At 32.0% G+C, this 27,166-nt stretch overlaps 1 protein-coding gene across 1 annotated transcript; it reads right to left on the bottom strand.

The window, feature by feature from the left end:
• Positions 1-2,214: 2,214 nt before the first annotated feature.
• On the bottom strand, positions 2,215-26,819 carry LOC143078287 (uncharacterized). The gene is made up of 6 exons (XM_076253191.1): positions 26,387-26,819; positions 21,187-21,392; positions 13,831-13,931; positions 11,709-11,806; positions 6,912-7,026; positions 2,215-2,435 (listed from the first exon to the last, which is right to left on the bottom strand). The coding sequence occupies exons 2-6, from the start codon at positions 21,390-21,392 to the stop codon at positions 2,218-2,220; spliced, it is 738 nt and encodes a 245-aa protein (XP_076109306.1). The 5' UTR covers positions 26,387-26,819; the 3' UTR covers positions 2,215-2,217.
• Positions 26,820-27,166: the final 347 nt, after the last annotated feature.

A 27,166-nucleotide genomic window follows, 5' to 3' on the forward strand; every position in this document is an offset into this window, starting at 1 on the left:
TTTCAGATTTTTTTTTAAACGGTATGAGATGAGAAGTGGGTATTTCATGAACGGTCTTCGTATGGCAAGATACAATGTATAATAACTTTTCCGTTTATATTTTGACTGTCCTTTTGGTATCTTTCGTACCTCTTTTACTTATAAAATTGCACTAACGCAGTGTTGTCTGTACAACTATTTCGATCTTTACGAAGTTGAACAGGTTCAACATTATCCGCACGGAAGATAGACAGGTTCAATATTTCACTGCACGGAAGACAGAAAGCCTTTTTCTGACAGACAGTTCTATGTCCAATTTCAACAGAAAACATGCTGCGTTGGACGAAGTGCTGAAAATGGTAAAAACTATATGTCAAGGTAAAAATCCAACATAATCAAGTATTGAAAAATCACAAAACAATATTTGCATTATAATAATAGTTTAAAAAGTACTGTAGTAGGCATCATTGTCCCAATCCCGTAAACACTATTGTCGTTAAATATTCACATAAAAATCTGGCCATTCAACAGACCGAATATGAATTATACAAAAGAACTGTTACAGTTCATAGTACACCAGCAATTATTATAGTATGTATTTACTAGACTCAAGCTGGCAGCCACTTTTATCGGCCAATCAAGATAGCAGCCACTTTTTTTCCAGCAGCCATTTTTTTTTACAATCCATTTAAAATTGTATTTGCATTTAACCGATTTTGTATTGTACAGATTTCTATTAGAACGTAAAGCCCTTTCAATACAGTTCGTTGACTGACAACACAATAATTATTTTAGATCACGATTCTAATTCCAATAGACAATACTGTCCATTTATATCTTCAAATAATATACGATAGATTACAAAAGTGGATTTCCTGTGTTTAAAATGAAATGTTTTAAGGCATTATTTATGTACTGGGTTCACCTTAAGTTTGAGTTCATTTCGTGTTGATCAATCTTTATTTCTTTTTTGTGCAATTTAAAAGTTTTCATTGAATATTGCTTTTCTTTTGATTTTTTCTCTCTTTTTACCACGATAGTTTTCTTTCAAATACACATAACGTATAAGCGACGAGTAAACGCATTTAACAAATGTTCGAAAGAAGGGACGGAATGTAAGAGTAGTCAATATAATATTACTGGATTATTTTCAAAAGAGGGGTGCAAGATACCAGAGGGACAGCCAAACTCATAAATCGAAAATAAACTGACAATGTCATGGCTAAAAAGAAAAAGACAAAAAGACAAATAATAGTACACAAGACACAACATAGAAAACTAAAGACTAAGCAACACGAACCAAACCTAAAACTGAGTGTGGTCTCAGTAACTTGATGTACATAAAATTGCATATTCGATTGACAATTAAGTTGGGTTTCTTGCTTGAATTGATAAACATTTTGTCGCTTCGTAGTCTTTTAAAGTTTGCTATGCTGTATGAGTTTTGCTTATTGTTGGAGGCTGTACGGTGCTAACTTATACATGATTTGGTCTAGTTATGCACCTCAATAGCTTATCAACAACCTTTTTTGCTTACACATGAAACGAAGCTATATATTATCGAGCCCATGCTCGATATATTGTTTATTTTAGACCTTTTATAATTTGGATAAATGTTTTACATTGATATAAATTAATTATGAGAATTTGATTGAAATCGGTGAAGATGAATTTGACAGCTAGTGCCCCTTTAAATCACAGAAACTTTGTTACTAATGTATCATGTTTCTATGCACGTGCTCTGGAGGTACGAAACAAAATGGACATTAATAGTACATACTTCCAGACGGAAGTTCGTGTTTCCATATCTAATATCTTTATCAAGTCATTATCAAATGTGTTAATAAATGTTTGATGCTTGTCCCTCTTTGTGTATTAATAGTATATCCAAGAATCGAGATAATTATACCAAATTAAGGTATAATTGAGCTTTGTATAATAATAATCCAAACCACCACAAATTGTACCCGTACCAAGCAGAAAATGTCATTAGTGGTACATGTTTAGATATATTTTAGCATTGTTTGTGATTTAATGATTGCTATGTTATGTTGCTTACGGCATATTATTGTTAGTCACTATTTTTTTAACCACCTGACTCGAAGTGGAAATTTGTTGTAAAAGTATCACACTTTGTGAGGAAAAAAAAACAGATTTTGTTGATCTCTAAATGTCTAAAATTAATGTTGTATTATGAAGTGAAGATATTTTCTGATAAAAAAAAGCTTACAAATATTTTTATGTATAAGGTTTTATTGAGAATATACATGCTTTTGTAAGCGATAGTAAAAGTTCAAATATTCTGTCAAAATTCTTATTTGACAAATGTGTCGTAAATCGTGACACGCATGTCGTAAATTCTGTGATGGCATCACAACCTCTATCGCCTTCGTTCATACTCAGATATGTGTCTATAGTACATTTCAGTAGCTCTCCTTGGCAGCATTTATTTTTCCCTGTAAATATATAAGCATACATGTGATTAATATCGGAGAAAGGCATACAAACAAAAGTATATTTTAAAATATCATAAGTCAAATATGTCAACAAAACCAAACAAAGAAGACTAAAGACTGAGCAAACGTGAACCCCATTAAAAACCGTGAGTGATGAAAAGTGCTCCAACATAGTAAGTAATATCTACTCTTGTGTTGTTGATGTAAGTACAATTGTGGTGATCCGTCTCATTCGCTTCACCTCGTCATGTTGTTTATGTGAGTACAAGTGTGGTGATATGTCTCATTCGCTCCACCTTTTCATGTTGTTTATGTGAGTACAAGTGTGGTGATATGTCTCATTCGCTCCACCTTTTCATGTTATTTATGTGAGTACAAGTGTGGTGATATGTCTCATTCGCTCCATCTTTTCATGTTGTTTATGTGAGTACAAGTGTGGTGATATGTCTCATTCGCTCCACCTTGTCATGTTGTTTATGTGAGTACAAGTGTGGTGATATGTATCCTTCGCTCCACATTGTCGTGTTGTTAATGTGAGTATAAGTGTAGTCGTACGTCTCATGCGCTCCACCTTGTTATGTTGTTTATGTGAGTGCAATTGTGGTGATTCGTCTCATGTGTTCCACCTTGTCATGTTGTTTATGTGAGTACAAGTGTGATGATATGTCTCATTCGCTTCACCTTGTCATGTTGTTTATGTGAGTGCAATTGTGGTGATACGTCTCATGTGCTCCACCTTGTCATGTTGTTTATGTAAGTACAAGTGTGGTGATATGTCTCATTCGCTTCACCTTGTCATGTTGTTTATGTGAGTACAAGTGTGATGATACGTCTCATTCTCTCCACCTCATCATGTTGTTTATGTGAGTACAAGTGTGGTGATATGTATCCTTCGCTCCACCTTGTCATGTGGTTTATGTGAGTACAATTGTGGTGATACGTCTCATTCACTACCTTGTCATGTTGTTTATGTGAGTACAAGTGTAGTGATATGTCTCATTCGCTTCACCTTGTTATGTTGTTTATGTGAGTACAATTGTGGTGATACGTCTCATTCGCTTCACCTTGTCGTGGTGTTTATATAAGTACAGGTGTGGTGATATGTCTCATTCGCTCCATCTTTTCATGTTGTTTATGTGAGTACAAGTGTGGTGATATGTCTCATTCGCTCCACCTTGTCATGTTGTTTATGTGAGTACAAGTGTGGTGATATGTATCCTTCGCTCCACATTGTCGTGTTGTTAATGTGAGTATAAGTGTAGTCGTACGTCTCATGCGCTCCACCTTGTTATGTTGTTTATGTAAGTGCAATTGTGGTGATTCGTCTCATGTGCTCCACCTTGTCATGTTGTTTATGTGAGTACAAGTGTGATGATATGTCTCATTCGCTTCACCTTGTCATGTTGTTTATGTGAGTGCAATTGTGGTGATACGTCTCATGTGCTACACCTTGTCATGTTGTTTATGTAAGTACAAGTGTGGTGATATGTCTCATTCGCTTCACCTTGTCATGTTGTTTATGTGAGTACAAGTGTGATGATACGTCTCATTCTCTCCACCTCATCATGTTGTTTATGTGAGTACAAGTGTGGTGATATGTATCCTTCGCTCCACCTTGTCATGTGGTTTATGTGAGTACAATTGTGGTGATACGTCTCATTCACTACCTTGTCATGTTGTTTATGTGAGTACAAGTGTAGTGATATGTCTCATTCGCTTCACCTTGTTATGTTGTTTATGTGAGTACAATTGTGGTGGTACGTCTCATTCGCTTCACCTTGTCGTGGTGTTTATATAAGTACAGGTGTGGTGATATGTCTCATTCGCTTCACTTTGTCATGTTGTTCATGTGAGTACAAGTGTGGTGATATGTCTCATTCGCTTCACCTTGTCATGTTGTTTATGTGAGTACAATTGTGGTGATACGTCTCATTCGCTTCACCTTGTCATGTTGTTTATGTGAGTATAAGTGTGATGATACGTCTCATGTGCTCCACCTTGTCATGTTGTTTATGTGAGTACAATTGTGGTGATACCTTCACCTTGTCGTGGTGTTTATATAAGTACAAGTGTGGTGATATGTCTCATTCGATTCACCTTGTCGTTTTGTTTATGTGAGTACAAGTGTGGTGATCCATCTCACTTGCTCCACCTTGTCGTGTTGTTTATGTGAGTACAATTGTGATAACACGTCTCATTCGCCCATTATTATATTATAAACATTCATTGTTTAACCAACTCATAATGTCTTCCACAAATATGTTGAATGGATGTCTTTAACTTTAACACTTGGAACCCTTAGTTTAAAAGCTTCGTTGGAAGCGGCAACCATTGTATAGATAAAGGAAACGCAGGCTAATTATAAGAAACGCAGACACTATATAATATCAATTTGGAGACCTATATTCCATATTTAGGCGCTGCTGGAATTTTGCTACATATAACTTGAGAAACACGCTTTTAATAAAGGCATGGTACATGTAAGAATAATTTCAAAGGTAAAGCATTATAATTATTTTGTTTTATTAACCTGTCACTTGCATAACGGTGTGTCACCTTTAAATGTATATTTTGGCTCTGTGTCTAATTCCAAGCCAGTTTGATTGATATGTAGCCCAAATATCTGTTTTACTAGCTTTCATAGATTTAAAGATGATTAATCTTATTAATTGTGTTGGCATGGTTCATGGAAAATATTAATAAGGCCATTCTTCTCTCAAATGTGTAGATGTAGGGTTGTACTTACTACTATTGTGGCATACAGTGGCATTCCTTCAATTGAAGAAAATTTAAAATAATGAAGATTGTTTTCCATTTAAAGAGCATAAACTTACAATGTCGTTTAACAATAATATTTGTGAAAAAATATAGAATCGCAACTCTTTAAGATCAATTTTTAAAGTATTATATACACAAATATATTAAAGGCAAATCCCCTTGACGGTCTTATATTTAGTTAACATTTTAATTTTATTATATGTTTTAATAAATATATATATATTTCCATTTTATTGTATTTTGTATCCACGTTGGCTGTAATGAAAACTGTATGAACATTTATTGAAGTACATTTCCTGGTTGAAATATACGAAGCCTGCAAAGTAAATCCCACTCGGTGTCTGCCTACACTGCAAAGATCATTTGATTACGATAATGGCATTATGTCATGAGGATTATTTAGAAGTTTTGTCAAATGAAGGGCCGAATAAGAAGCCACGGTGAATTGACAAGTTCTTGATTGTACAGAAACCATTACGACTCAATCGAAAGAAACACAAATGAGTTGCTCAAGTACTGTACAGAGTGAGTCAGACATCCAATTATTATAACTTGCTTTGATAAAAACCTTGTATTTCCGTTGTGTCGTTTGTTTTCTCTTATTTTGGAGTGTGAATTCACATTACTATAAGACGTGTCACGGTACTTATCTATCCAAAATTGAGGTATTTGGTTTTGATGTTATATTTGTTATTCTCATAGGATTTTGTCTAAATTCTTAGTACGTTTCTGTGTATGTTACATTTTAATGTTGTGTCGTTGTTCTCCTCTTTTATTTAATGCGTTTCCCTCAGTTTTAGTTTGTTATCCCGATTTTGTGTTTTTGTCCATGGATTTATGAGTTTTGAACAGCGGTATACTACTGTTGCCTTTATTTGATGAAATTATTGTTTGTTTGGGGTATTTAAAATCTATTTGAAAACTATTTAGAATGGATGCATACTATATATTTCTATATAACTCCATTATTAGAATTAGTAAAATACTTTTCTTAACTCACCTGAACAAAATGAACATGCGATTTTTTGCCATCACTCGAAATCGAGCCTTCGAAAATTTTTAAATAAATCTCTTCTGAAATAACTTAACACAATGATCAGACTTTTGAACTTTGGTGGATTATAATAGTTTTCTCATTTACAATCATACCAGATCTCCTTATTTTTGTATTTTACCCAAATGTTCCCGAGATAAGCTTGCTTAAATTTTCATCCTGGGATTTTAAACATAAATATACATGGCTGTTGTTGCTATTAGTTACTATAAATAGATCTAGACTTAGTGTAAATTGCAGTTTTTTTGTTTATATCTAAAAACAACCCAATTTTAGGTATTGAGAAGAACATAGATATTAAACAATTATACCGAGGTACTTATGTGAGGGAAACTATATAAATACAATAGAGATACGTACAAATGTTTATTGTTATGAATATGTAGTGTATATTTTAAAAAAAGAAGACCTTAAAATATAGAGAGGAGAGAGGTGGTTAATTGAGAGAATCTAATTCTAATTATAAATTTACACACATTTTTAATAGAAAATTGTTTTATGTTTTCATGAGTTTCCTAAACTTTAGAATAATTACAATTACTTTTTTTTTCTTAAGTGTTCTTTTCTTTCTGGTGTAAAAAAAGTACATCTAAGGAGATGGTGGTATTCATCACCAATATCTCCATCTTCAAATATGTTCTTACCTTTTGACGGAATACTTTGAACCACACAGCTCTTGTCGTCTGCTATAGACTTAAGTGTGTGACGAATACTGCATTCATGTACAACACAATAAGGACACAAACAATTCGAAACATCCTAAAACAAAATTTAAAATCAATTCTTCAGCGTGAAACGTGCGGATAATCAACCACAATAATGCATATTTATAAGTTGATGTTAAACGTTCAGGAAGTATAGATGAAAGGAAAATACAGATAAAGCACAAAAAACACTTAGTATAGTAGTTTGCTTTGAACAGGCTAGTTATAATAATAACGTGTTCATATTTACTGTTTTTGTTTTCTTCAGAAAATGCTTACAGCAAATTTTAAGAATAAGAATCATTTGGGGTTCCTATACTTGTTTTCTTGCTCCAGAAAATAGTTGATAGACTAAGAGTATCTTATTAGTGTCTTCTTTTTTCCTATAAAGAACACTACATCTTTATACGCTTTTAAATAACTGATTGGCTTTACGCCATACGACAAGTATTGCTGAAAACAATCTTGGTACTTTATTTTTAACATCTTCTTGTCAAGCCGTCGTTTTTATATTCTCTTTATGGAGGAAGAACAAACAATTAAGTCGGTATAGTCACATTTTGTCTATAAGAGCAATTTCACCAATAGCGTTATGTTCATTAAAGACCTTATCTGCCAACAGCTTGCTATTAGAATGACCGAACACGCTTTCAAAGTCTCACTTCTATCCTAAGGAATAGTGATCCGTCAGCAGTGTATCAATCATCAGCACCGTGTCGTATTAAGACTTGATCCATCAGTGGATTGACAAGAAGTGATTAGCTATAATGGAACAGTTATCCTTTGGCAAGATGAGGTAAAACATATTGATGAAGAAATAGTTTTATTTCTTTGCGTCTTTATCTACATTTTGCAGGACTGATTTCCCACGGGGAAGTATTAAATCACAATACAAAATAGTCTAAATTTCATTTACGACACCAAGAATGAAGACATATTGTATGGTTATCCAAATTGAAAGTGTCAATATGTATTTGGTTAGGCTTTTAAGAATTGTGAAGTAAACACTTTATGATATTTTTCCTCACCAAAGGGTTTATTGCCTGTCTGATTACATCTGAAAGGCGTTGATTTATAGGTATCTTTGTCTCAATATTAGCTCTGAGCTTTCTTAAAGGAATGTTATCTTACACAAATTCTTCAAACTCAACATGTTCGTCGCCTATTAACTAACACTAAACTAATACTTGCTGATGTATTGTGTGTTAGCGGAGGTGTCATGAGCTTACTTATTACTGTTCTGGTACTAATATGATTAATATCATACATATATATATATTTTACATTTCTATTTTAAAGATTTTCGTGACTCATGCACATATTCCGCAGGCAAGGTTGGCTACAGACTGTTTACAATCTTCGAACATATTGTGTTTTTTTTTCAATTTAAGCTACACATTAGTGTTTATCGTCTTCACGTTGACGTTCCTGCATAATGTCTATGAATATTTCTGATAAAAAATAACCCCCAAAAGTACAAAAATTGCAACATATTCGAATTGATTAGGAGTGCATTTCTTTCTAACACAAACGATGGAAAGGTTTGGCGAGCACACGTTTCGATCATTTGTTTGCAAAACAAACTATGGGTGCATTTCTTTCTAACACAAACGATGCAAACGGAAAAGCGCGCACATGTTTTGATCATTTGTTTCTAACATATGTTTGAAAAGTTTACATAAATTTTAACAAACTATGCACTCGATGAAAATGCGTCTACAGTTTGCAGTTCATCGTTTGCTAGAACAAACGCTACATTTGTTTCTAACTTTACCCTAATTAAACGATGTATTTGTTTCTACGTTTGTAATAAGTCTGTTTACCAACAGCATGTGCATGCATTATTGAAAGTTCAAACAGGGTCAGTAAACACTGATAAAATGAGGCAGTACTCGCACCCGCAAAGTGGAAAGGGATTAATATAAGTTGAAAAACTTGTTTTCCAATCCACTATGAATAAATATGTTTAAACTTAATGATGGTTTTGTTTCATCTTTTGTAGCGTTTAGAAAACAACAACAAACGCCACACAACGTTTACAAAATTTTGGTTAGAAGTAAAGCTATCAAAGGTACCAGGATTATAATTTAATACGCCAGACGCGCGTTTCGTCAACATAAGACTCATCAAATATTTATACTAAAGCCAAACAAGTACAAAATTGAAGAGCATTGAGGACCTAAAATTCCAAAAATTTGTGCTAAAACGGCTTAGGTATTTTATTCCTGGGATACGAAAATCCTAAGTTTATCTAAAAATTCAAAGTTTTGTATACATAATAAAAATGACCATATAATTGTAGTGCTGACTACTGGGCTGGTGATACCCTCGGGGACGAAACGTCCACCAGCAGTGGCATCGACCCAGTGATGTAAAAAGCTATCAAAGTTACCAGGATTATAATTTAAAACGCCAGACGCACGTTTCGTCTACATAAGACTCATCAGTGACGCTCAGATCAAAATATTTATAATAAAGCTAAACAAGTAAAAAATTGAAGAGCATTGAGGACCTAAAACTCCAAAAATTCCAAAAAGAAAGAAATGCACTCTTTAAAACATTCACTGAAATAGCGTCTTCAGTTTGTCGTTCATCGTTTGTAAGTACAAAAGCTGCATTTCCTTCTAACTTGCATATGAATCAATTATCTACACATATGTTTACTACTAAAAAGACCAGTTCTGACAAAAAAATGGGTCTGTTGCTGATTGCAACAACTCAAAACAATGTCACAATAGAGGGACGAAATATACCAAAGGGACAGTCAAACTCATCAATCTAAAACAAACTTACAACGCCATGGCTAAAAGTGAAAAAGACAAACAAACAACAGCACACACGACACAACATAGAAAACAAAAGAATAAACAACACGAACCCCACCAAAAAACTACGGGTGATCTCAGGTGCTTCGGAAGGATAAGCAGATCCTGCTCCTCATGCGGCACCCGTCGTGTTGCTTATGTGATAACAAATCCGGTAAATAGTCTAATTCGGTAGGTCACATTCATGAAAGAGAAGGAGATTGTAGTTACGACGTAAGGAACATATCCGATATCATTTGTGAAACGGTTATTTCATAACGGTCAACCAACTCGTGATGGCGTCCGTAAAATGTACGAAGGGATGATTTCAACTTCGCCATTTCACAAGTTATTCAAAGGAGTAGGGGCAATAAGGCCCTTATTTGGCTCAAAAATTACTGCAAATTTAAAAGTTATCATACATATTTTTAAATTACTGTACAATATTTAAGGTACAAGGTAATCAGAAAAACAAAACAATTGTAGACATTGAACCAGTAACCATGACAACAAATCATGACTTAATTTGCATATTTTGTAAAATTTCGTGATTTTCTTTGTTTTTCATAAAATTTTTAAATTTTAGATTGAAAAAGTATGTGCGCACCCAATTGACAACTTTATATTTAGTGAGATTTTGTCAATAGTTATAATAAAGCTTCTGTTAAATTATTTTGTTGTTTCTTGGCTGCGCACAATGTTTCCACAACGGAATTAAAAAGAGAAAACTGCATAAATTCGGTATTTTTCATCATTTTTGAGGAAACAGTACATATTATGACGTAATTGTGACGTCATGACATAAAATCTTAATGTTTTTCATTGATATTTCTTGACCCTACGCATTTCGTAGCATTATGTATCAATTTGAGAAAGTTATCAAACATTTTATTTTCTTTGGCCAAAACCGGGCCTTAATGCCCCTACTTGTTTTTCATTATAGGGCATACGATACAGTAACAAGGGAGGTACATGTAATGACGTTGCTACGTAAAATGTTATTTTCGCGACGTCAAACTGTGACATATCGGGAAAAGATGCATTTTTCGATTGATTTTTATCATTCAAACTGATTTAATTTGAAAACGAGTAAATGGACCCCTATTTTTTAAAACGACATTTTGTTACATTTTCCAGGGAGATTATGTGGACCAAATTTTATAAAACTGTAAATAGTGCAATTTTTTTTATTTTTAATAAATATACAGCAAAAAGTGACGTTTTTTTCTCAATTCATGACCATTTGATAAATATGAGTTATTTCTGAATAAAAAATGCATACATTTTTAGGATACTTATAAAATACAGAAATTACAAAATTATTTAACAAACAAAAAAAATGTGTTTATCTTTTAAAAATTATGGCTTTCTTTCGAAAGGAAAAATACGGCCACCAATTCTAATTTTGAGCAAATATACAAAATTTCGACTTCACTAAACTCAAAAAGTAGCACATGGAGGTATATCTTTATTACAGATTTGATTTAATCAGGTAAAAAATAGCCTATATGGAAATGTTCATCAAACTGTAAATACAGGATTAAATTTATATCATGCCCATAAAAGGCTTCACAAATCACTAAATTCATACATTCATCTGATGAAGACGATGCACTGGCAATAAAAGTATATAAACGATGACATAATTTTTTATGTATCTGATACATATTTTACATATTAAGTCATTTTCCTACTCACTAAGTTTGATATCCAACAGTACGTGACCGCATTTTGACAGTTCAAACAGGGTCAGTCAACACTGATTAAACAAATTATTTGTTTCTACTTTTGTAACGTTTGGCAAACTATAACAAACGGCACACAACGTTTACAAAACTTAATACTACACTAGCACTAATATAAAAATCTATATTAAGCTCACATGACAAGACTATTCACTATCTGTAATACTGTAGTGCAGATGTATATTTACCTGGAAACTTTCGCAGTGGTTATTGTCTTCTCGGATTGTAGATTTTAGAAATCTTATGCTGCATTTCAGGGATGTATAACTATCACAACTTCGTTTTTCTGAAAGGTAAAGAATATTTGCTAGCAACATGTTTTATTTCTTATTTAAAGAGGTAAGTGCTATCTCAACACCATAACATGGTGCCAAAGAAACAGTTCCATCAAAAAAGGAAAATTAACAATAGATAACGAAAATCGTCTATTTTGTCGTAAATTTAAGTGTATAGTTTCTCGTGTAAACTGAAATATCTAAATCTGAGAAAGGGCAGTTATAACCGTTTATCTTTGATTTATTTAAAGTAAGATCCTTTGGGTAAATATAGACTGTATATTTCGAACATTCGTTATTATTTACAGAAAAAACATCACCAAGATAACAGTAAGTATTGCTGAATTTATCAATCAAATGTAACTTAGACGGGTCTTTACTAAATTTGATAATAAGCTGTAATTCATAAAAATACACGAATAAGTCTGCTATTAAAAGGGCACAATTGGTGTCCATAGGAATACCTCTAACCGGTCAATGTACTTTATTGCCGAAACGAACATAAATTTATGGCGGAGAGAGTTTAACAGCTTCAAACATCTCATCACACCTCCGGTAAGGATATCTAGCATATTTACCTAAGAAGGATTTAAATGAATTTCAGCAAGTTTATTTGCATTCAGATTAACCAAACGATCATTTAATTAAAAAGGAAAACACTGGTTTGATAAGACTGTGTGTAAGGAGTTGAAAAGTCAAAACAACAAACATAACAGGACCATCAAAAGCACGTTATTTATTTAAAACATTCAAAGCAGTTTTTTTGCCACCAAAAATAGTTAATTTCGCTGTTTTGATATATTTTATGACAAAAGATAATGATAAGTTATTTGATAGTAGTTGAGGCGCCAATTAAAACCACCGAAAGACTAGTTGTAGAACACTGCCTACCAAAGTCCGAGAGAAACGATATCTCATTTCTTTTGTATGCATGGTTTATGTAACTAATACATAGTAGGGACCTTCAAATTATCAGAAGAGGCCTTGAGCAGTTATCTGGTTATGCTATGTTTTTTTTACTTTATTTATCTCTGTTGAGTGCAAGGACTTGAATTGTAGGTGAATTTAAAATTTCATTCTTAAGAACGTTCGTGAAGCATTTACGGCATGCATCCACCACATTGTGAGCTGTTAACTAATCCCCCGTAATAACATGGCCACAGCAATCATGCATGTATTTAAAATTTAAAATTTGGTATCTAAACTAAACAATATTTAATTAAATGTACATGATTGTGTACCAAGTTTCAAGATGATGTGACCACAAACTACCTTAAACCAAATGGTTAACACACTTTTTACCTAAACATAATTTTACCTCTTATATTTTCCTGTTTAGTCAATGCGACCAAACATTTTCCAAAATGAAAAATTAACCTACCTCAAACCAAATGTTTGACATGAAACGAAACAGACCGTAGAGTAATATAAATAACGCATCTTGCATAAAAAAGTAATGCCTCTGTATTATCTATGGCGGGGTTCTAAAATCACCATGGAAATTTTGTTACGAGCTGGTGTGACACGATTAATTTGACTCAAAACGTTATAATGTCAAAATTACTTTAAAAAAGAGATATTCACCTCTGTGATGTATTTAGGAAACGAAAAAAGAATATAGGATACAAGCGTATTGGTTTAAAACAGTTTAACAGAATAAAGAATAATAGGCAAAAAGAATACAGGGCTAAACATATAAATAATAGAGGAAACATCTACAAAAAATAAAAAAATAATTGACAAAAAAAATAACATGAATAAAGAAAAGAGAAAATGGCATGACAATTTTGAGAGTACCAAAATGATTCACCGCCATCTAAACTATCGTGTACGCCAATAAATATATAATTTGATTCTGTGGAGGATAGAGAGGTGGCGGTAGTTTTGTTAGACATAGTACTTGTCACTATTCATAATCATTGATGTCGAATAGCAGTTGTTAGTCTGAACAGGGATTACTGGTTTCCACTAATATTTGTAATCCCTCTTTCGGAAATGAGTTTCTACTTGAAGAAATATTGTGTATATTACTCACCAGTAGTCACTAAAGATTCATTATGTAGACTCGTTCCTTTTGATGAAATTTTCTTTAAATTATCATACACGTCTTTTTTCAGGACAAAAGTTTTGTACGATCTGGAAATAAAATAGCACGAATAAAGATAATGCATGCATATAGAAATACACATTACATTTGTCTAAAATCAATTATTATATATAGATGTCCTTATCTAATGTAATTTATTCGTTACTGCATTCCTGCTTTCATTCATTTATTTATTTATTTTCATGAATCATTTCTGAACAACTTCAATGACGTGTTCAACGATGACATTATTAAGTGCTGAAATTTCTTGGAGCATTCTGAATGAATATTAAAATGTTATTTCCTTTCGTTTCAAAAGACTTCCCCTCATAACTTTATTGAAATCAATAACAAACTCTTGAAGTTTCCAAATTTTATTATTCTCCAAGAACTTGGTAATTTTCTTCCGAAACATAAATCCTATTAAAAGTGCTCGAAAATTAAATGTTTCCATGCTAGCTTAGATTTATTAAGACATAAATATTCTAATGTGAGTGCTATAATCTTTATTGCATGCTCTTCACTTTATACTTTAATTTCATATCTCACTTCGTCCAAGGATTCTGTGTAAGGTATGATTAATTTTGTTTCAATAAATAATGTGTTATGTAAAAATCAAATTACAACTTGAGAAAATATAGTTTATGGCTCTATTAAAGAACAGGCTATGAAGAACGCTGATAGCTTAAACATTTGAATCAACACATCCAACCATTGAATTCCTATAGATGTTAAAAAGAACTATTTTATCGCTCCCAAAAAAATCTTGAATAGAGTAATTATTTTGTTTTATAAACTTATAGTTTACGACTTCAAGTATTGTAATACTTTTACGAATGTTTCTTATATTTATTGATTGAGATGCAAATAATTATAGACTTGAAATGCAGAACAAAAATAGATAAAAAAAACGTAAGGTTGAGGTTAATAAGACAGCAAAACACCAACAACTCCTCAACCACCACCACCACCACCACCACCACCACCACAAACAACAACAACAACAACAACAACAACAACATAAAAAAACAACATCATAACGGTGGTCAACGTACATTTCTACAGACAAAAATGCAGCGAACAAAACTAGTAAAATGTCTATTTTGTGTTATCAAGATGTTATCCTGTTGTGGGCTTACATATATGATAAATTTTATAAATAAAAAAAAACGATGACCAACATGCAATACAGGTAAGCCTTTCCTCTACTTTACAATACATGTTTTATGTCACACACGAACAAATCATCTTTATATGAAAACATTGTGTACTCTGCGGTATACTTGAGAAAGCTGCGTTGCGTTCCTAATGTATGCAAGGCAAATGAGTTTAGTGTTCTTCAGTAATATCGCATTCCATAATTCGAAATGAATTCGACAGAGTTAAATTTGAAATATGTCATCGATTAATGTTAAAAATTTATGTGATGCCTTTGTCAAAAAATAACATTTCGAAAGATATGTTATTTGTTTGACCTTCAGACGATAAATGTCTATTTGTCTAGAATCTGTATCTTTATAATGACATTATATGGAACTACTCAGTCTAGCTAAGTGTTTAAAAATCATATTTACTGTGGATTCAGCAAGATTCCTGGAGTACAAATTTTCTAGGATTTCTTTAGTTTAGATAAAACACGAATTAAAATAAACAACAGGTTTAATCTTTCTATAATAGATTTTCATACAGATTTTGGCAAATTTAAACTAAAATGTATTTTTTTAATATCTGTATCTTCAAATATATCATATTTCTCAATCCACAAACATTTGTACCAACTAATGAATAAATGACTCCACAGTATAATAAAATGACACATGTTTTGTTATTTTCTCGGGTAGTACGGTCGTCATATCGAGGAGCATTTAATACAATTATTTTGAGCGTAGCCTTTTTCACGAGACGGGTACAAATAACATGTCTGTCAACAGTTTACACATGCCTTCGTTTTCGCAATCATTTGACCTTAACACACCTTTGGTTAATCCCTTCAATTTTTTATCCATTATATATCATACACGCATATATATATATATATATATATATCATTATGGACTATTCTAATAATACCGCTCCGGGGTATATAATTTTTGACACGGTGCATTCTCTACTGCAGGATGTTCTGGTATTCGGTTAAGTAAGAACAACTAAAAAAAATCAAGCTTACATCGGTGCAATTCGAGAACACAGTTAACTGTTTTCCGATGATTTTTGTCGTGTACAGAAAACAATATTTAATATTGTGTTTTTTTTCACCTAAAGTTTAATTCTTTTTTTTTGTATTCTTCTTACTTGAACAAGAACCTGAATGTCCTATCAAAGAAAAGGTAACCTGTTAAAAAAAGATATACCTCGGAGTCAAAAGTCAGTATTAAATTAAAAATATACTATTAACTTTGTCGGTTGATATTAATGTTACGTATTCTGAAATTCGCACAGAAAACCAGCTCATGCAGTCAAAAGACATTAGAATAATATAAATAATCCATTATAAAATCAATTTGTCAAAATAATATGTTGGAAAACAATTGCTGATAGTAATTCTACATTGTTGCTTCATAGTGACCTTATAAAAAGAATAATTATTGATTTATTTAGACTTAAGGAAATGACACAAAATTGTTTGCCAACTATAATTTTTATGTTCCAAAATTTTATTTACTAATAAAAATAACTACATGTGAATTAGAACAAATATGAAATCATGCACATACATAATTAAGGAATAAAGACAACAGACTTTTGGCTAAAACTGGATATTATATCATGATTATTCGATTCGCCTTTCAAATTCTACTTTCTATTGAATATTCTATGCAATCAATAAAGTCATAAGTAGACATGTATATATTTGATACTTCAGTTTTAAAATCCCTAAAAACTTTATTTTTAGTCTGCAGTTTATTTTTCTTCGTTTTACTACATTGTTATTACAAACATTGCATTGGATTCAGTTTATTTTACATGTTTCACATATTGGTATAAAATCACATTAATTAATTAATTATCTTTGGCATTGTAAAGAGATCATGATTACAAAAAGGAGAGACTAAATTTCTTCTTTGATATATGTTACACACCTGTTTTAAAAATTTAAATGTTGTCAAATCATACTGAAAAAAGAATAAGAAACATGCTGAACTCAAAGACAAAATCAAGAAAGGGAAGTACATATTAATTGAAAAATCAGTGTTTAAAATTTGTTAGATGTATTTTATATTTGTATCCATCGAATGAGAACAGATTTTTTATAGTTTGTTCTGATATTGTGTTATTACACCACTGTCGCAGGGTAGATGGAGGATTGGACGCCCGTTAACATGTTAAATCCAACCACATTCTGTACGTATATGCCTGTCCCAAGTGTTTAAACGATAGCATACACTTTTTAAATACACAATTAGGATGCTGTATTAGAGAATGTTTGTTATCATTGAAAGCAATCTTAAAGGTACTTTATCTGCTTGTGTGAAACCATACTGTCTCACAATGTAAATACAATTAAAGCAAATTTTATAAAATCTCTGAAACTGGAATAATTTTGACCTTTTTAAACTGTTTATTTAAAAAGCATTTGAAATAGATACTTATTAAGGTGCAATTAAAATGACGATACAAAGTAGATTTTGCACGAGTAGAATGTATATTCCATCTGTAAAGGCATAATTGACAAAAAACCCGATATTTTAATTTCTTAGATTATGTTGTATGCAGAAAACATTGTTAAAGAAAGATATATTTACTAGTAATTGTTGTACGGAGGTTTTTTTATTGAATAATTAAACCACGGAAGCTCAGAACGCAAGCAGTCATCCTACATCATACAAATATTTACGGAAAGAACATTAAAATCAATTTGTGTATGTCAAAACAAGACCGTGTCTTCTTGTTCATTACCCCTACTAGTGTCAGGTCGAATATTGTCTTCCTTTATAAAGCACTTTATAAAAATACTTCTAACTTCCTTGTTGATCAAATCAAGAGGCAGTATATTATAGAATGTAATTGAAAACTAGTGTACTGTACATATTGGATAAATGTGGATGTCGTAAAATAATAGAATCACTACAATGGCCTGGAAAGACTCAATTACGGTTAAGGGCTGACGCAGATTACAATCAAATTGCGTATTAAATTAGGAGATGACATATCGGAGAGACATTAACACTTCTACTATCTGAGAAGCGGATAGTAGAAATAATAATGACTGCTTGAACTATATAATTCCTTATAGTAATAGGTGATGATTATACCATTTGAAATCGTGCACTATACATCAGCATATTTCATCTAATATCTTGGGGTTTGGTAAAACATGACTGGTTACATGAAGTAATGATAAATTATTGTAAAAAACACTAATTTCATCGTGAGTACCACGCTTCAAAACGTATCTCAACGTAAGCATGTAATTATATACACGTCAGGATGATCTCGAAATTTGTTTGTAAGAAATCATAAAAAGTTAACAAAATAAAAACATTTAATTTAGATCTGATTTACTATTCATAAGAATTTGTATTTCAAAATAAACAAAACATCTTTTTATCTAAAATAAAGGTAATTTTATGACATATATAAGATGTCTGATAAACTGGTAGTATATGTGATATTTTTATAAAGTATCTAATGTATTAACTGTGATATTTTAAAACAAATTTAGATATCTTATAAACCTATAGAGACATCTTATAAATTAAATAAAATATCTTATAATTAATAGTCTAAGAAATATTAGATATATATTAAATTAGATATCTTAAAAAATTTAGTACGATATATGACATACCAACTACTAGTAAAACAAACAAGAGTGCACACATTGAAATGTCTCGCCTTCTATACTAATCATTGATATTATGTTGATAGTCCTAAGTATAAAGCTAAGCTTTATTACAACTGTCACATAAACTTAACATTAACCAAGATAACTAAACAAAGACCAATGAACCTTGAAAATGAGGTCAAGGTCAGATGAACCAAGCCAGGCAGACATGTACAGCTAACAATGATTCTATACAACATGTATAGTTGACCCATTACTTATAGTTTAAGAAAAATAGACCAAAACACAAAAACTTAACACTGTGCAATGAACCGTGAAAATGAGGTCACGGTCAACTAAAACCTGCACAACTGACATAAAGATCATAAAATATTTCCATACACCAAATATAGTTGACCTATGGCATACAGTATTAGATAAAAAGACCGAAACTTTGACCACTGAACCATGAAAATGAGGTCAAGGTCACATGACATCTGCCCGCTAGACATGTACACCTTACAATCATTCCATACAACAAATATAGTAGACCTATTGCATATAGTATGAGAAAAATAGACCAAAACACAAAAATTTAACTACAACCACTGAACCATGAAAATGAGGTCAAGGTCAGATGACACCTGCCAGTTGGACATGTACACCTTACAGTCCTTCCATACACCGAATTTACTAGCCCTATTGCTTATAGTATCTGAGATATGGACTTGACCACCAAAACTTAACCTTGTTCACTGATCCATGAAATGAGGTCGAGGTCAAGTGAAAACTGTCTGACAGACATAAGGACCTTGCAAGGTACGCACATATTAAATATAATTATCCTATAACTTATAATAAGAGAGAATTCAACATTACAAAAAATTTGAACTTTTTTTTCAAGTGGTCACTGAACCATGAAAATGAGGTCAAGGACATTGGACATGTGACTGACGGAAACTTCGTAACATGAAGCATCTATATACAAAGTATGAAGCATCCAGGTCTTCCACCTTCTAAAATATAAAGCTTTTAACAAGTGAGCTAACACCGCCGCCGCCGCCGCCGGATCACTATCCCTATGTCGAGCTTTCTGCAACAAAAGTTGCAGGCTCGACAAAAATCTGATATATCAATTAAACCATAAGATATCCTATATATCAATTAAACCATAAGATATCCTATATATCAATTAAAACATAAGATATCTGATATATTGTATAACTTTTCTAATATCTAATGAAGTTAATACGATATATAATAATTTTTGAAAATCAAGAGCTCAACTACATCAAACGAATGGAAAACAAATGGATAACGACTGTCATAAATCATTCCTGGCTTGGAACAGGCATTTTCATATCTTGAAAATAGTGGGTGAAAATTGGTTTAATAGCTAGCTAAACCTCTCACTTGTATGAAAGTCGCATCAAATTTCATTATATTGACAACAATACGTGAACAAAACAGAAACCGCTTTTATGGATTTACCTTAATCAGGAATGCTCATAAGCCAAACATTTGAAATCCTAAGATAGATAAGTACCGAAAATCGTTGAAGAGCTATATGTCAAAAAATGACAAAATTACCTTAAATAAATAGCAAAATTCATCAAAAGCCAATTTTGCCTGAGGGAGTTGAAACCTTAGTTTCATAATAATTTCATAATTTATTAACGGACAAATTTAGTTAAGTTTGTTTAACCATGTCTGTACCGAAGCACTGACTACAATTCTGATGATACCCTCGGGGACTGATAGTCCACCAGCAGAGGTATCGACTTAGTGATGTAAAATATTAAAAAGAACACGTTTAATAATTTCTAGCGTCCAAAGCGCTTTTATGGATTTACCTTCATCAGGAACGCTCACAAGCCAAACATTTGAAATCCGAAGATAGATAAGTACCGAAAATCGTTGAAGAGCTAGATGTCAAAAGCTTCAATAAATAGCCAAATTCATCTACAGCCAACTTTGCTTGAGGGAGTTGAAACCTTAGTTTCATAATAATTTCATAATTTATTAACGGACAAATTTAGTAAAGTTGTTAAATCATGTCTGTACCGAAGCACTACTGAGCTGATGATACCCTCGGGGACTGATAGTCCACCAGCAAAGGTATCGACCCAGTGGTATCGACTTCAGAAAATGCATGTAAAAAGGTACTCCTGGGAATGGCAAAATTGTTTGTAATGCAATCGTATCAAAAGCAGAAAAGTGTCCAATTATAAAGGAACAATAATACTAAGCATGGAAAGAATGATAAACACCACAATTGCTAAGATAGAGAAAAGAAAAACAACCAACAGCCAATCAGCACACTCAACACTACACAGAGTAAAACAAAGATTGGGCAACGCGAACCCTTCTTAAACTGGAAAGAACTCAGGTGGTTGCGGGAAACTAAGTAGGTCCTGATTCAACAGTTGCGCATGCATTTGTCATATTAACAGGAAACGCTTTGTTGTGGGTTCATATTCGGTTAAGACCAAAATTAACGAAAAGATGATAAACTAACAACTACTAATGCAAAAACATACCTCTGTAATATAAACTTTGCAATGTTCTTTTGTGTTTCATTTAAGTTCTGCTGGTGAGGTTTAGGCAGTGGGGGACTATGAGGAGAGTCTGGTTCTTGTAGATGTTGATGTCTTCTATAGGTAGGATCTGCCGACGGTGGACGTAAACCAATCAGACACTCGGCCTTTTCAAACAGGAAAATAGCACAAATTGTGTACAGGTACATCTTCAACAGAAGAAAATACAATATTTTATTATTTAAAAACACATTTTGACGTGTTTCCCGTTATCTTTTGATAATCTTTATGAGAATATTCTTTACTTACAAAACGACCACTAAATATTTTACTACATTTAAATAGGAATTCTTGTTTTGTTAACATTAATCAATTTTGCAATCCTGTCATACACAACTTTTATTGACGAGTTGCTTGCTTATGATCTGTCGTGTTAGTAAGCATTTGGTAAATATTGCAGGAAACGCTTTTTAACTCTCAGTATGTATGAATTCGTACACGCGCACAAAGTCAAAATATAACATGTGAAATGAGATTGTAGAGATGATTAAACACAGGATACGTCATTTCATAATAGATTTACAAAACCTAATAAAGAGACAAGTCCGTCGTCTGTAAACTTATAAATATATTCCCATTGAAACCAAATTTACCAAATTTTTCAATGGACACAATCATCATTGTGATATCCAAGTTAAAACCTAGATCACATCACCTTGCCAGCCGACCAAGATGGCCGAAATGGCAAAATATAGAACAAAGTGGTAAAATGCAAGTTTTGTCTTTTATGTTGTAAACCGTTATAAGTTTTGAAATTCTGATATGAATAGATATGTTCTGAATGTTGAGCTATGCGTCCAGTTGTTTATGTCAGACGACTAATTACGGGAGCTATCGCCCTTAAATGACAAATTTTGCTATTTTTTACTATTTCTCATATGACATTGAAAACTATAATAGATAAAGATCACATTAAAATGCAAAAATGATCAACATGACAAGTTCTACAAATAAGTCCACAAAGTTGAAAACGTTAGTAGACTCCTAATTATAGTTATTGCCAATTGATGACGTTTTTGTTTTACGTTTTATTTTCCGTTTTTGTCGTCATTTTTTATCTTAAAACTATAATTATTATTATGTTGTTAGAAACTTAAATATTAGCAACATGATCAACAACAAGATAATATCTACAATTGAAGTTATATGAAGGAAATCGTCCAGGTTACAAGAGCGCAATTGTTGTAATGTATTTTCCATAGGATACCACTGGTGTTCCGTATTTTTTTTTCCTCGAAGACTACACAAACTAGGGGAAAACAGGTAGCAGCAGTTCCTGTTACTAAATATGCCAGTGTTGCATTACAGCAACAAAATATATGTCTAGTCATGCGGCAAAAATTGACTTAAAATGAAGTTGAAAAAGACCGTCTTTGTTTTCGGTTAATGACAAAAGCATATTTTAAATGGCTCCGAATCGCAAAAATGGAAGATATTTGCTGTACTTTGTAAAATGTGAATATGATTTTCAGCATTTTATAACCTAATGAGATAAGTTTTCGATTAAATGTAATTCCAACCCTTTATCATCCAATCAGAAGCCGCATAGGATTCTATTTTGAGCACCATCTTGGGGTAAAAAAAAACTTGCCTGTAAAATGTTAACAAATAATTGCGCTCTGGTAACCTCCAACAACTCCTTAGGGGACGACCATTTGATATTCTGGGGGGGGGGGGGGGGGGGGGGGGCAGGAGGATTTGTTTTTGATCGGTTATTTATTTTTGCGAACTAAGAGGACAGATTATTCATTTTCTGCACTATTGAAGCAAGATTTTTCATTTTCATTAAAGCAAGGGACTGATTATTCATTTTCACAACTATATTTTTGATATTCGAAAAACATACAATTTTTTAGATGTTTTGTTTATAAATAATACATATAGTATAGTCAAGTCATTATGTAACATTTAATTAGATTAACCATCCCCCTCTACAGAAATGAATCTTTTAAATTCCCAACTGCATATACACATAGTATTAAGTTTAGTTATAACTAGGCACTTTTAAATGTTTTGGCAAACGTACAATGCCGAGCGGAGCGAGGCAAAAAAATTTTTGAAGGGTTTTGGAGCCACTGAAGGCCCAAGAAGCTATAGAACAAATGATGCAAAATCATGCTTTCTGGGTGTTCGGAAGACCCTTTCATAATCTGAAAATGAAGTTTTGTTTTAATAATTTTTTGACAATATTTTGGTCTCAAAGCAAAATGTATAAATTCAGTGTAAGACTGAAGTTTCTAGGGAAAACATCAAAAGACCAATGTGCATGATAAAGCAAAAATGGAATTCACATAGTTAAGCCTGTGGCTGCTGTTTTTTTTTTTTTTAAACTCATGATCAAGTTCATAACAAAATTACTAGATTAAAAAGGAATGCAACACTAACAGAATACAGGAGGGCAATCAATGAACAAAAGACAAATAAATAAGAAACATTGATCCCGAAAAATCAGGGCTATAAGTCTGAGGGAAAACAGAACTTTCTTCTTGCAAGGCCGTGAACACAATTTGATATGAAGCGTTTGGTTTTGAAATTTCCTACATGGAGTTACGGCCCTGTTAAAATAAAGGTGAGGTAAGGTTTCCTGAGACAATATACTTCAAGTTAAATGAAACCAATTTTCAGACATTTCAAGTATATTTAAATAATATTTATACTTTTGTTATTAAAAAATTTGGGAAGTGTTTCCCGATTTTTTTTTGGGAAAAAAGATGAATTTATGAAGAATCTGGTGCCATCTCATATACTTTCGATTAGACCTGCTGAGTTATTTATTTTCTATACATTGCAAGTCAGGTAATTTATTTTCAAACTACCACAGAACAAACCATTTATTTTTGTGATTATCAAGGCTGAGTTATCTATTTTCAAAATCCTCCTGCCCCCCCCCCCCCCCCCCCCCAGAATATCAAATGGTCGTCCCACTATTGTGTTATTGCCCTTTAAACACAATCAGAAATTTGACTGCATGCGGATGCACATCCCGTTTTCCATAGATCAAAATCGAAGACAAGTTTATTCTAGAAACGTTGCTTATCAACTGTTTTATTAAGTTTGGTATCATTATTTAATGACAACTACAAAACAATTTCGTTATAATGAAAGACAAAGACGTGTCAAATGATTAAATATGATAATAAACTCATTTTGAAATTTTCTATTCAAAATTATATTAATGGTTAATTTATGATTTTTGTTTAGATTTCTTTGAAGTTTAAATCGGTTGCTTGTGTCTTTGATTCGCTCCCCTAGCTGAATATGTTCAAGGATAAAACTGTCAGGATCTGTTCAAGGATAGATCTGTCAGAATGTGTTCATGGATAGATCTCAGTATCTGTTCATGGATAGAACTGTCAAAATCTGTTCGAGGATAGAACTGTCAGTATCTATTCCAGCAGGGTAGATCTGTCAGTATGTGTTGAAGGAAAGAACTGACAATATCTGTTCAATAGTAGAACTGTCCGAATTTGTTCTATAGGGTAGAACTGTCAGTATCTAATAAATAATAATTGTTCATAGTCCAGTTAATCTAGCATAAATTTGACCTAACCTGAAAGTAATTACAACAGAAGATTTTAAAGTTTTAATCTTTAGCATTATACCCCAAATATACACACAAAAAAAGTCCCATAAAATCTTATTTGAGGAAGACTAAAAAATCACCATTTAAATTCCTATGGAGATTTGCATTGAAAAGGGAGATAACTCTTGCAAAAAAGGCAGAAATATCAATAAATAAAAATTGATACAAAATTATAACTTTACCGCTTCTATTCATCAGAATGTATAATTGATTCTTGATTTTTTAGCGGTCTTTAGGGTATAACAAACAACTCTTAATGTGTTTATATATCTTTTATCATGCTATAATCTAGAGTTCGAAATTCATTAGTTGACCATTTATTGTCAAGGTAAAGAATCTCAAATTTAATAAAAATAATTAGGCATGTATTATTCTTTTTGTGGTTTAAAGTTTCTTTAGACAAGTGAGATGCTGAAAAAAAATATAATATACAGATATAAACAATACCAAATTTTCACATTACTTTTTCAAAATGGTCACAAAGCTTCAACTTTACAATTTCTCTAATGAAAAATGCACAAAAAAATAAAACTACCTGTAACACTTCGGTTTTGTACATTTCATGAGCAGAAGATTATATAATTTAGTCAAATATCAACTTATAACCCCATCAAAGTATCATACTTTCCATAAATTTCAAGAAAATCAACCAAAAACTGACCAAAAAAAGACTTATTTTTGCGGAGTTATCTCCCCTTCCAATATTAATTTCGATAGGAAATCAAAAATGCTGATTTTGAGTTTTCCTTAAGTTAGATTTTATATGACTTTTTTCTGTGTATATTAATTATATATAAGGGCGTAATGCTATAGATTAGAATTAAATATTTTCTGTTGCAATTAGTCTGAGGTAAAATTTTAATTTGACTTGACTATCAAGGGTAGAACTGTCATGGTCTTACTAGTCTGTTTCCCGGCCATTATTGAAATTCTTAACAATATTCCGAAGGCATACTGGATATTTTATGGAGGAGACCAACCTATGGTCTTACGTACTCAATTATTAGCCCGGTATTTATGATAAGGTTTTACTACGGAACGTGGTAAACTTTTTTTTTTTTTTTTAGTTTAATAGTCATGTAAAGGAAACGTTCAACAAAATATTAAGAATACTAAAAATCTACTAAGCTCCATTATCGTTAAAAAGCAAACATATCCATATAGATTAGTCAGTTTTGATGAATAGGACCAAACGAATTTCATTTTGTATTGTGAAAATACAACAACAGAGATGATGTACTGTCTGCAAATTTTTACTGCGTACTATTATATACATGTACATGTAGTGTATCTAAAGTTGAATTTGTCACTCCAATAATATAATGAAATTAATAAAATAAATATAACTTTAATAAAAAAAAAAAAAAGTTGCTAAAACATATGCGTGGCGTATACATTACATTCCTTAACCAAATTTTCATCCAAATGCATTTAATGATATATTTTGTTGACAACTTGACGTGTGAAGTTCAAAATATATTTATTTAATTTCAATGCATTTTACATACAATACATTTCAGTATTAAAATTTAAAAAAAAAATATACTCCTCTTAACTTACCTTCTAAAAATGTTTTACTAGCTCAAAAGTTATTTCAATTTTTATTTCACTACTGTGTTCGTCCAGTCTAATTGTATTGCATGAAACTTCAAATTTGTATCTTTCGAATTCCTATTTTACTTTATTATCATCCTTGTATCCGCGCGTTTCAAGTAAAACGAAGTAACTTAATCAGTTCTGTCATCACAACGTTTTATTCCTGGTTTTAGTCCACGAAAGTTATTGTCAGTGTTAATAGTTTGCTGTTGGCTGTCAAGCAGAGTCACGTTCTGTGAGTGGATTATTCTTATACGATCTGTTACCGGATATTACTAGCAATTAATCAAAGGCCTCAGCAGTAGTTCATCCCAATATAAGCTGTGGGACAGAATGATCAATATGTTGTATTTCTTTAACATTACATGACAGGGAGTATTTCAGTGGTATATCTTCTTTAGGATACTTCATCTGTATTTAACTTGAATTAAAACGTGTTTGACATCATATTAGAAATCGATTTTTTATAAGTAACTTTTTATTCCATCACTCCTTGATATCATTAAATCAATGAATAGAATTATCGTTATACTACTATTTGTATAGAAATTAACTTTCTAATTAAACTAGACCCTGATTGCAAACTAGGTGTGACTTTGAAAAAAACTGAAAAAGCTATGAACGATTCATGCAGGTATAACGGTCTTGTTTCGTTGTTCCTTTTTTGGTCCAATGAAAGTATGAATTAAAGCTTATTGAAATTGACGAAAATACTTATATCGAAGAACATTATAAAAAAAGTTG

The sequence above is a fragment of the Mytilus galloprovincialis genome, chromosome 6 (assembly GCF_965363235.1).
Source record: "Mytilus galloprovincialis chromosome 6, xbMytGall1.hap1.1, whole genome shotgun sequence".
In the NCBI taxonomy this organism is placed as follows: domain Eukaryota; kingdom Metazoa; phylum Mollusca; class Bivalvia; order Mytilida; family Mytilidae; genus Mytilus; species Mytilus galloprovincialis.

Coding starts and splice junctions, on each gene's coding strand:
- LOC143078287 (XM_076253191.1), bottom strand. CDS start 21,392: ATGTACCTGTACACAATTTGTGCTATTTTCCTGTTTGAAAAGGCCGAG. Junction 13,932..21,186: donor GCAAAGTTTATATTACAGAG/GTATGTTTTTGC, acceptor TTTTATTTCCAG/ATCGTACAAAACTTTTGTCC. Junction 11,807..13,830: donor TGAATCTTTAGTGACTACTG/GTGAGTAATATA, acceptor TTTACCTTTCAG/AAAAACGAAGTTGTGATAGT.